Source organism: Platichthys flesus, chromosome 8, assembly GCF_949316205.1.
Source record: "Platichthys flesus chromosome 8, fPlaFle2.1, whole genome shotgun sequence".
Lineage (NCBI taxonomy): Eukaryota > Metazoa > Chordata > Actinopteri > Pleuronectiformes > Pleuronectidae > Platichthys > Platichthys flesus.
Genome location: NC_084952.1, coordinates 19,419,329 through 19,431,571, shown reverse-complemented (window position 1 = coordinate 19,431,571; position 12,243 = coordinate 19,419,329). Strand labels below are relative to the sequence as shown.

Sequence of the window (12,243 nt, the reverse complement as noted above, 5' to 3'; positions counted from 1 at the left end):
AGTGCTTGAAATGTACAATTTAACACTTTACGTAGTCCTGGGTCCAGTGGACCCGAACACCACATATGTAATATAGAGGGGTGTACAGTGTACAGTCACCTAAAATATGTTCTTCTATATGTTCATCACAGAAAATGAGCCAAGGCCAATGAGTCTCAGGTTGAAAAAAATATTGAAAACGGGTCCCACAGACCAGAACAACATACAAGGGTTAATAAAGTAATTCTTATAGCTCTCTCTGACCTGCCCGTTAATTACAAACCCTCAGACACTGGTTTCTTGACTGTGCCCATATTAAAAAGTAAATCCGAGAAAAAAAATGCCTGATGAGATAAGATGGACCATACATGTGTTGTTTAAGACCTTCCTGTACAGGCCTGAGCTGTCTGTGCCTTCATCTCTTCATCTGTCTCTTTTGTCTTTGGGTGTAGAAAGTAGGCTTGCTGGACGGACAAATGTCTATACGTGTGTGTGGATGGCTGTGCAGGGGGCAAATTATTTTATCATATCTCAAATTTATATTAATTGCTGTTTTACTGTGGTTTACATGTTCTTGTCTAAAACACATTGTGTCAGAAAGAAAACACCATCCTATCGGACCACGTGATCATCTGTCAAATAGCCTATCCTGTGTAGTTACACACACGTGCACGCACACACGCACGCACACACACTGCACAGAGTTGTTAAGGAGGGAAAGCCCTGTAATCAATGCCTCCACAGGATGCCAGTATGGGTGGGTGTACACACATACATTACATGCACATACATACATATACATACTGTATGTGTGATGTTGGTTAATGTGTGTGTGTGTGTACTGTGTATAGATGTGCATGTGTGTGTGTATGCAGGCCAATATGTCTTTGTGTGTGTGTGTGTCTCTCTCTCTGTGCGTTTTTATCATAGGTTTTCATGAGCGAATGTAGCACTGTATGTGTGTGTTTGTGTGTGTGTGTTTATGAGTCAATGGAGCTCTATATGTGTGTGTGCGTGTGTGTGTGTGGGGGGGGGGGGTTATGAGTGAATGGAGCACTATATGTGTGGGTGTGTGTTTATGAGTGAATGTAAATCTGTTTGTTTGTGTGCGTATGTGTCTGTTCCACTGTTCCCGCCTGTGCGTGACTCTGCGTGGGAGTTCCTTCTTTCGCCATTCCGGGGTGCTGCCAGCTGCACGGCCCCGCGCACAGTGGCGCCCTGGAGAGACAGAGCAGAGCCTGCGCGTCTGTCTCGTCTCTGCATGGCGTCTCTTCGCCATCTCACCTCCAGAGTCAGCCCCCTCCAGCCACTCTCCCCACTTCTTATTTCACCATCGCCACCGATACAGCAGCAGCCCCTCACCCGTCCCGCCCCCTCTCAAAAAGAAAGAAAAAAATTGGGGATCCAAGCATGCCGCAACAGCAGCTAGGTATCCACCAATCCTCCCCGCAAGTCACCGCAGGCGCCCCAGCAGGCTTCCCCCGTTCGAGAGCGCACGGAGACTCCACCGAGTGATGCCACTTCTGCAGCGAGAGAGGCACCCGGCTACCGCGCACATCATCCTCGACGCCTGTCTGAGGACTGGACATCACGGTCTCGGCCCTTGACAGAAGAGAGAGCAAGAGAGAGAGAGCGAGAGCAAGAGAGAGAGTGCGCGCGAGCCCCCCCCCCCTACTCCTCCCTCGGCTCCGTTTCTCCCGTCCCGACTCCAGGATGTCCGGCTGCAGCTCAAGTCCCACTGACCGGGTGATCAAACGTAGGCATTGGCAAAACAACAGAAACCTTGTCATTTATCAACTACGTTTGACTATCCGGAATTAACATTGTAGATATCAACAACTTCTTTCTGACTAGTCATAATTACATTTTGAATAGTTGGAATTTTCATTCAAGATATCTTTAATGTAATTGTGACTAGTCGAAACGACACATAAAGATATCTGTAATTCAGGTTTGACTAGGCGAAACTGAATTACAGATATCTGCAATGACGTCACAGAAAACGACATTCAACTCGTCACACATCTTAAATGACAATTGCAGATATCTGTAATTCAGTTTTGACTAGGCAGAATTAAAGTTAAAGATATCTCAAACGTCATTTGAGTGCGAATTATTGGGCATGACGTTTTAGATATCCAGAAATACGTAATTTCTGTTTGCCGCCATAATCAAAGAAGAAGTGGGAATAAGAAAGGAGCAGTCATGGCGTTGGCTGTAATCGAAAAAATCACCAGAAAATGCCATGAAATTGAACGAGCCCTCACACAGGGGATTTGTGGAGAGAGAGAACGTCGTTCGATTGAAAGCTGTGAAAGAAATCTCGGAAGAATTGAAGATTTGCTATCACCAGAGACCAACAACGAACTCAAAAGCAGTTTGGCTGAACTGAAAAATCTAGTAGGCACACATTTCCAGGCTGGGGAAGACCGAAGTTTCTCTGTCGGGCGCATTCGTTCAGGTGTGTCCGTTTATCACCTCATTCATATATTAGGCTATAATATGCATTAGTTCGCTACGTAAAATAGTTGTGGCGACATAGTGGCGATAGTGTTTCCTACGGACATGCAGGTGCACGGTTCAGACCACGTCTGATTGTTTGTGAAAATACAAAAACAAGTTGCATGGGTCAGAGCCATGGAGTTTGCTCTATCGCTCCTGCATGGGTGACCCTATAACCGAGTGGTTATGGATTTTGTACATTGGTCAATAAAAAATAAACAAACAAAAAAACGAGTGGCATAGCCTACCACATGGAGTGTGCGAAATACGGGGGGGTCTATCCCCTATCCCATGAGACCGCCTGAAAGCCTCAAAAGCAAAATTTGAGAGGGGTCTCAAATTTCGTATATATATATATATATATTATTGTCACTAATGGTAATTTCAATGTGTTTAAGCTCACCATGTCCAGTATTCAGAATTTTAAACATTTATTCACAAATATGTTCTATTTTTTGCCAAGCGGAGCCAGCCAGTCCTGTGCGCCCGTATGCAAATTAGCCATGTGCGCCAAACAGAAGACGTAATGTTGAGAAGTCACACTAAAGAAATAAAAAACAATTGCTACTGGACAATAATAACTATCAAAATGAAAAAGAGTGGAAAGTCCGCACACTTGCTCCCGTTCAGTGTTTTTAATGTTTTTTCACCGTTGTAAAAGGATGTTTTGTCAAATGTTTATTTCAGTTTGCAAAATTGCAAAATTGTTAAGTGTGTGCATGTGTTTGTCATGTAGCCTATTAGACTGATTATCTTGGCTTGCATCCATGAAATATTGTAATGTAATAGGCCTACTGCATGAGAAAATTTAGATCGATATGGCGCAACAATCGGGGGAGATGGGGACCCCCCGAATATTGATGGGTATTTCGCACACTGATCCATGTGCTTATTTCAGCAATCATTAAATGTATTGGTCTTACTGTTATGTCCACTGACTGGTCACAGCAATAAATACAGTATTTTTGCAAATCCTCAAGCCTCTCCACACCCAGGGTAGCCTATTGGCCTATTCATTAACAATATGCAATTTCAATGCATGTTTGAGAATTGGTATGCTGATATATAGGCCTACTTTAAATTATAATTAATAAACAGTCCAATGCTGCCTCAACACTTAAACCTTGTTGACTTTTTCTTTTTGTAGGGAGAACAGGCCGACCAGCTATTGATGTTACCAGAGAACAGATAGAATTTCTGCTGGCGCAAGGCAATACAATTGCAAAAACTGCTGAAATACTTGGATGTTCCTCATCATTTCTGTACAAGAAGTCAAAGTTGATGGGTATACCTGTAAGAAGTATGCGGCCTGCAATAGATGATGGTGAACTAGAACAACATGTGAGGCAACTTCAGGGCCAATATCCTAATTCTGGAAATGAGGTAATTGGTGGTCTTTATTTTTAGCCTGTATTTAATTCACATTTGTGTGCCATTGTTTTTTGAATATCAAGAAAATGTAGATCTTTTCTTAAATGTGTTTCAGATTATTCGAGCCCTGTTGCGCACACGGGGTGTCTTTGTTACACGGTCCAGAGTGCGTGAGATGTTGACACGGGTGAATCCTACTGCTGCTGCAAGGAGATGGAGCCGGACAGTTGCAAGACGTGTTTATCATGTACCTTACCCCAACAGTTTGTGGCACATTGATGGGAACATGCGTCTGATAAGGTTATTATTACCAGACTTGTCATACTTACTACCAGACTTGTCAATATATTCTTTTATATTTTGAAGAGAACTTCAGCAAGTGAAAAACTGGAGTTCACAGCTATATTGTTTCAAGACTACTGTCAATAGTATTATAATTTCAAGTAATCATTTTATTTGTTTTTCAACCTTTCTAGATGGGGCTTTGTCACTCATGGTGCAATTGATGGATACTCCCGTCTGATTACTTACCTCAGCTGCAGCACAGACAATCGTTCCACAACAGTGCTTTCTCAGTTTTTGAAAGCAACCTGCCTCTACGCCCTACCATCAAGAGTTAGATCTGACCATGGTGGTGAAAACATCCTTGTGGCTTTATTCATGCATCTAGTTCAAGGACTTGAACACAGAGGTTTCATAACCGGACGATCAGTTCACAATCAGAGAATTGAACGCCTTTGGCGTGATGTATTTTTGCATGTGTTGCAGCACTTTTACCATATGTTCTACTCCTTAGAGGATTCAGAGGTTCTAAACCCAGATAATGATGTCCACAGACTATCACTGCATATTGTTTATCTTCCGGAGATCCAGAAAAGACTGGAGCAGTTTAGACAGGCCTGGAACCTCCATCCGTTGAGAACAGAAAATAATCGCACACCAACTCAACTCTGGACAGAGGGCATGCTCAGAAATATTGCCACAGACAGCACAGCTGTCAACAATGTGTTTGGGGAAAATCCCTACAGCGACCAAAACATTGAGGCCATCCTAGCGCAGTACGGAATTCAAACACTGCCTACACTTGACGAAGAGTTCCCAGCTGTAAGGGTAGAGCCACCTCAACTCATCCTCACTCGGCAACAACAGACATCTGTGCACAATGCAATCCAACACTTTTCTGATCTGAAGATTAAATATCAGGCTTGCTGTACTGCAATTGTCAGTATTTTGCAAACTGATCAGGTATAGTCCAATTCCAAGCCCAGAGACATTTTATTGGTTGCATACATTATCCAGGATGTAGCTAATGCCGGGTGTGCCAGTCAAGACATTGGAAGTAGCAACAAGTGTTGTCATGTCATATTGTAGGCCTATTGTTGGTTGACAAGCGCCGACACGCCCTGCCTGACTCTGTTTAGGCTGCTCTGTGTAGGGGGATGGGCTGTATAGTTGCGTTACTGCTCCCATTGTGCTTGGTCAATATTGTACAATAAATAAATATACATTTGATGTCTAACTAATTTGCATGTCCTGCCCACAGGTGCCCAAGAGGCTGGCATCATGCATGGTCATACGTCTTCAAAACAAACGGAACAAATGTGTATTATTGCAAACGCTTGATCTAAAGTGATAAAGTCTTGTTAGTCCGAGTATTGATCAAAAGTCCATGTTTGTGTGAGAATGTTTCCATTCTGCCTAGAGGCCATTCATTCTTATGTCTATTAGGCCTTCTGCTATTGGGATGCTGATTTAAAGGATTTGTTAAATTATAGGCCCTGCATATAAATACACTCAACAATGCATCATTGTAGCACTGACCACTTTATTGAGAGTGCAGCAAGTGGGGATGACCACAGTAAAGAGAACAACAAGTGCCACAGAGGCAAGGAGCACTTGTAAGATTTGGACATAGAAAATATTAAAAAGTGCATGAAATTGGACATAACATTAACAGAGTACCACATCATTAAAAGTGAAGGTGCAAGTGCACTTGGCACTTGATGGCAGCTGTGGTTGATGCCCAACTAACAGGCATTGTGGCCTGTGTCGTGGGCCCAGCATTGGCAGAGTGGCAGAGGGTGGGCACAAATCTGGTGATGGGGTTGTGATTAGAACAACAAGTGCCAAGTTAAAGAGCACTTGTAAAACTAGAATGTAGAAAACAATTGGGAACAATAGAGGCATGCCCTCTAACAACCTGCACTGAACAATTTTAAAAACAAACACGGTAACATTATGCAAGACCAAAGGTCGGCGCTTGCAAAATTCCCTCCATCATATGTTTTTTAAACCATTCATAAGAAGAGTGCAGCGGCAGGGATAGTGTAACAATACACGTGTTTGCTTCAGGGAAGATTCGGTTCTCTTCATGAATGAACTGTATTTGAGGAGGGTGTGGAAATCCCAGTGGAGGGACTACAGAGGCTCCAGACGAAAATTCCAAAACCCTCTCAAGGGTGACTGGACTGCATTCTCCTTCTGTAACACAAGAAAGTGGTGTGAAACAGTGATTAAGTGATGCCTTTCACACCTTCATAGAATTGGAGAAAAGTTAATTTAAAATAAATCAAATGTTTTCACATACAATATTGTTACTGGTAGAATAATTAGTATACCTTCTATGTCAATCAACCAGTCACGCCAGAAGCAGATTGTCATATTTTCTCGGTTTCTCCGGTTGCTGCCCTGCGCTGAGAAGTCTGGAACAAATAATTTGCACAGGTCCTTCGCCTGAAGGGGAATTTCCTCATTGACAAAGAAGTTGAAGAACACGGCCGGATTCTCCCTCATCTCTTTGAGTAATCCAAGGGTTTTTAACCCATCAGCAAACCTATGAAAACATGTGACAGTGTGAGTTGTCCTGGGCTAGTGAGTTTAATTTCTCTGACAGACAAGACAGGTGAGGCAATTACTTACTGGTCCAGGGCAGTCGCCAATCTGCCGTTGACAAAGAAGTCAGCAGCTGACTGGACAAGGGAGTCCTTCTCTTCCAGGCTGGACACATGTCTCAAGGCACCTATAATACTGAGACTATCTGCTGCCTCTGTTATTGCATTGTTTGCCTCTCTGACTGTTGTTGCATCCTGTATCTAAAAAGAAAAGACAAATCGACAGAAAGAAAGACAAAAAGAAAGAAAAGACAGAATGAAAGATAGTGAGTGGCACATAAAGACAAGGATAATTAAAATGTGCAGGAGTCTACAATCCAAACTTGGCTTACAAGGACACCTATCCTATATAAATTACATGTCAATAGTTGTACACTATGAAAGGAAGCATTTCATAAATAGAAAGTTAATAGAAAGCAACTGGAGGGCTGTGTCACAGTAGACTGCACATTCAATGTTTAACACCTTTCTCCTTCTTACTTTCATCAACTGCTCCCTAAAAGTATGGTCGCCAACTTCATCGACCGTGGCCGGGGTCGTTTCTATTCCACAGATTTGCCGGAAAAGCCTTTCCGAGAAGAAATGCGGACCAACTCCTCCATGAATGATGCACACAGCTATCATTTTCCCCACCCAGGTGTACAGTTTACTCTGTAAAGCTAAAATGAACACGTAAAAAAACCACAATAAAGCAAGACAGGAGAAATAAGGGAGTACAATAATTTAAATAGGTTTCCGTGTATACATTTCTAGAATTATGCCAGTTGAATGAAGACAGCCCCAAGAATTTGGGCTTCCTTACCTTGCGTATCAAGACGCAACTGCCGGTCTTTCTCATGTCCATCGAAGATGTTTGATTGGTGGACGGCCCTCATCAACAGCCTTAGGTACTCTCTGGTCGGGCCGCCTTCGTCAACTGCCCCTTCACCATTGTCATCTTCATCCACAAAGACAACATCCAGTCTTGCTTCAGGGTCGAAGGACTTCCGTTTAAACGCCCGCAGGCTACATGGTAAAACATTGTCCCTGCACACATTTATTTGGTTGCTTGTTGGAGAGAAGCAGTCATCTACTTTGCTGACCAGTTTTTTCAATATGGTCTGTAGATCAATCCTGCAACCAAAGAAGTTCATACATTTTATTCATATGCCAAATATGTACCATGTTTTCTAAGTTTTAACCACCTGCTTAAATGTTACAGGATATAAGCATCACACTGACTTTGGTTTAGTGCTAGTCCTTTTTATGGTATAGAAAATGTAATATTTACATACACCAAAAACATCAATGTCAAGTTAATGAGAAACACATACTCATCCACAGGTCCTCTAAGGTGATGTGTTGATACAGGAGACTGATTTTGTGAAACCGTCTCCTCTTGTTCATCAAGATCAATGATTGGTTCCTGGACAGGTGAAGGAGGGAGTGATGGTTCTTCATCAGTCAGGATTTCTTGTGGTTGTGAGATCAGAGTGAGCGATGGCTGGATAGAGTTCTCAGATGGCAGAGGCTGGAGAGAGGGCTCAAACAGCAGTGAGTGGGTGGAGGTCACAGAGAGACTTGGCTGGGTTGAGGGCTCAGACAGCGACGACTGACCAGGAGATGTATGGTTTAGGGCATGAGCTCCATCATTTTGTTGACCTGAGAGAATTTCCTGAAGACAAACATACACAATACATGAGCTTGCACAAAAAAAAACAATTTTTCATTTGAGACAGGAAATACAATGCAATATACATTTACCTGTACATGGTGATTTGAAAACCAAAGTACGTAAAGAGTTGAGGATGGTTTTATGCCATGATCAATTATTGACCCGGCGGAACTGCTCTCAATTGATCTTGATGATGTGGCTTCTTGTACCACAAAGATTTCACTGGCACCATCATCTTGTCCCACAAAGTCAAACAAGGTCTAAAAATATGTGAAACAGTGTTACACCAGTGACGTTTGACAACCCACTGTGACGACACTTGATATTTTCTCAAGCTGAACACACATCACCTGAATTGGCTCACACAAGCTGAATTTCCTCATGTTGAGGTGTCCATCTGGATATTTAAATTTGATCAACACCCCATCAGAGGGTACCTCACATGCAGATAGACGCTGATGTCTTGCTTCAATAGCCTGAAATGTTATTGCTCTCATTAAAAAGAAAATTCAAATTAATCTTCAGCTAGTTCATTCAAGCGAATATTACAAACAAACCTTTTGACGCCTTTCCTCACAGGCCTGATAGGCTAGTTTCTTCTTCTCCTATTAAAATACCACATTAAAATTATTTATGCATTCTGTAATATAATGTAAAACATACAAAATAACAACTTGGAAATTTTACCTTCTCCTGATCCACCAACAAATTGTCATTATATTCCTGGTCTTGCTGGGCACGTATTGCTTGCCATTCTTGAAGAGCCTAAAGTAAAACATCAAAAATGGTATTTCTCACCAATCACCATCAAATAGGCCTACACATACTTAAAATAATAGATTCTTTAATGTCAAAATTTGTTACCCGATTTGCAAGCACACTTTGAGCTTGGGTACTCTCAGCCAAAGGGGCGGTCTCATCTTGTACTGGAGCAATTGAGAGTGGTGGGAATGAAACCATGGATATGGCAGAGGATGTGGATGCCACCTGGCAGTACACAGAAAATCAAAACGTACAAAAACTGTTTGCCTGGGGAATGTAACTGCTCAGACATCACAGTATAATAAATACATATTAGAAAAAGACAAAAACACCGTTTATATCTGCCACTCATCAAGTGCATACTGATCTTAGATGTGCAATCATTTCAATATGGACCTGATCTGAAACCACATTTTCCTTAGCCACCTGTGAGGTCTCATCTGCTGCTGGAGCTGCAGAAAGTGGTGGGAATGAATTCTGGGACATGGCTGAGGGTGGTGAGGTTTCCTGAGGTCAGAGAGGGTAACTTCAGTTACAGGCAGACATTACAGTTAACACATTTGATTGTAGTACATTATTATTATAACTGTCAAGGTAAAAAAACATAAAAGGCCTATTTCTAAGAACCTCAAAATAGGTTACAAAGGTAAAACTAACTTCAGCACTGTAGTATGATATAAATCCCTGTGTATATAATTCCATACCTGCAAGACAGTGGCTCGTGGCACGATGTAAAGTCTGCTTTTGCCAACAGCTGTTTTTAGTTCCCTCACAGAACTAACATTCAATATCTGGATTTTGCGTCCTTTGCCTGTTCTTGCCAATTCAAACCCAACCAAATTTAAGCTTATGTGAGGGTAGCTGTGACAAACAAAGCTGTTTAATTCCGCTAGACTCCAGTTCAACCCAATCTTCGAGTTTGTGCGGCTGTCTGCTGAATCTTGCACAGGTTTTCCTAAAAATGGAAATGTAAACATCAGTATAATCTGCTTCTAGTGGCAAAGTAACTCAGCCATTAGTTGCTAATACTATATTCCCGATATTTCAGGAATCCTCGCAAACTGTCCTTAGAGATCTTGCCCAGACTCCTACAATGTTCGCGAAGACAGTTTCAAAGACGATAAATTCCACAAATCAAGGCTTCCAAACTGTTGGCTTCAGAGATAATCAGTGTTGCCAACCACTAAAGTAGACCTGTATGACTGCCACAGCTAACCTATGATAAGTTGTGCTTCTACAAAGTTTAAAGCTAAACAAAATTTGTATATGACTGAGATGAGGAAGCCTGGTTTCACTCCCAAGGGCATCACACAGTTGAGCCTCTGAGCATAATATGTGAAAGAACATTAACATATGATATATGGTGTAGCTGAGCCTCCGAATGCACCACCTAGAACCCACACTAACCATAACCACCATTGACTAACTTTAGATCGCTGATGCAAAATGATTCATTGGGAGATATTCCTCAACACTTTCAAAATGATGCCTTGGCATGAGAAAGTGTTGGAAGGGCATAGGTGTATTTATTAAAATGGCTACATGGAAACTTTTATGAAAATGCATTAAAGAGTAAACAGCTCTACAATATTTCTTTAAAACAAATGCTAAATGTATTTTAACATAATTAAAAATGTCTCCCAATACACAGTTTTACAAATGGGACCAGACAGGCTCAAGTTAGAATTAAAAAAGCTTGTTCCATAGTTTTCTTGGCAAGAAGGTTGGATAATAAGGTGTAAAAGTAAATAACACTCAATTCTTATGTGCTTCAATCTCACATTACCTAATCCAAGTTTAGCAAGTTCATCAAGTGTTTTTGTTGGGGGCAGAAAATCACTATCTGGCCCTGGAAGGAGGAAAAGCTTTGCTTGCCAAATAAGGTTTTCCCTGCGGCCACCAGATCCTCCTGTAAACACAAATACATAACTGTCAGTCACTCTTCGCTAAAATCTATATGAATAATATGGACAATAAGATACTAAATAAAAACAAATAAAAAGTTCACATGAATGTACTGAGGGGTGTATGGCATGCAGGCAGAGAGGGACTGACCCTGTGATTCAGTGGGTGGTAAGGTGCTCTATTATAAAGTGCGTCATGGTTAGGCCATGTTTATACATAGCAGCAGGGTATTCTGAAAAACGGCGATATTGAAAAAAATTCTGGTCACACCAATGATAAAAACAACCAGGGAATTAGGGATGGGAATTTCGGCTCTTTTTAGTGAGCCGGATCTCTTGGAAAGGCTCACCATATTACCGCTTACTGTAGTGTATACCTTTTATAATGGTGCCATGCCGTAATTCCGACGCTCATTTTGAGAATAGTTTTGTGATTAAAAAAAAAGAGAAGAAGAAAGTGTTTGTGTAAATTAGAGGCCAAACCCCGTGGAAATATCTGCGTTTCCCCTTCGTGTAACCCCCAGCCCAATCTTCCGGCGATTTGATTTCGTCCTGCAGCTTTTGCACATGCTACAGTTGAGCTTGGTCTAGCAATAGCCAGTCATGGTGGTAGTGCAAATAAGTCCAACATTATAAGGATAAAGTCGAGAGACCAGCATTAAATGTTATCAAAGTGCAGTAATTAAATAAGATTTAAAAAGTAAATTTAACACCTTTCTGACATTGCCCTTTTCATCTCACATTTTTTGGGAAAAGCGGGGAACATAGGAGCCTTTTAAAAAAAAAAAACGGGGAACATAGGGATGACCCCCCCTGCTAGCATCTAGCAAGTTAGCAGCTCACGTACCAGATTGGGAATCCCTGAGGTAGCAGCTGAATTAACGTTACACTTAAATACGTATGAGGCTGTGAATTATGCTGCAAATAACTTTATAGTAACGATAACGAAGCACGATAGTCAACCCGGAAAAACAAGATAGGTTAACATATTTAACAGCTAACGTTACCCCGAACTTCTGCTACCACATTCTGCTAGCTAGCAAATGGCCAAACTTACCCCGAACTCGTGGAACTTCCCGGCGAAATAGTCTTCTCGTTGAAGAAAGTAATCGGGAATCCTCATTGCTCGTTGCCAGCTCCTGCCTGGCACGGGCTGCAGCGTTAAAAAGACGGTTAAAAA

General features: G+C 41.8%; 2 protein-coding genes across 3 annotated transcripts; one reads left to right on the top strand and one right to left on the bottom strand.

Moving 5' to 3' along the window:
* The first annotated feature begins 3,579 nt into the window (after positions 1–3,579).
* LOC133959084 (uncharacterized) lies at positions 3,580–5,364 on the top strand. The gene is made up of 3 exons (XM_062394178.1): positions 3,580–3,864; positions 3,968–4,152; positions 4,329–5,364. The coding sequence occupies exons 1-3, from the start codon at positions 3,763–3,765 to the stop codon at positions 5,101–5,103; spliced, it is 1,062 nt and encodes a 353-aa protein (XP_062250162.1). The 5' UTR covers positions 3,580–3,762; the 3' UTR covers positions 5,104–5,364.
* A 295-nt stretch (positions 5,365–5,659) lies between these two features.
* Positions 5,660–11,677, bottom strand: LOC133958383 (G2/M phase-specific E3 ubiquitin-protein ligase-like). Of its 2 annotated transcripts, XM_062393137.1 has the most exons (14): positions 10,946–11,677; positions 9,864–10,114; positions 9,586–9,666; positions 9,262–9,384; positions 9,085–9,162; positions 8,955–9,002; positions 8,748–8,873; positions 8,487–8,657; positions 8,057–8,397; positions 7,546–7,856; positions 7,224–7,402; positions 6,772–6,944; positions 6,471–6,685; positions 5,660–6,333 (listed from the first exon to the last, which is right to left on the bottom strand). In XM_062393137.1, exons 3-14 carry the CDS (start codon positions 9,643–9,645, stop codon positions 6,089–6,091), a joined length of 2,070 nt encoding a protein of 689 aa, XP_062249121.1. In that variant the 5' UTR covers positions 9,646–9,666; positions 9,864–10,114; positions 10,946–11,677; the 3' UTR covers positions 5,660–6,088. The 2 variants fall into 2 exon arrangements, with proteins under 2 accessions (XP_062249121.1, XP_062249120.1); XM_062393136.1 differs by lacking the exon at positions 10,946–11,677 and having other exon boundaries at positions 9,864–10,569.
* Positions 11,678–12,243: the final 566 nt, after the last annotated feature.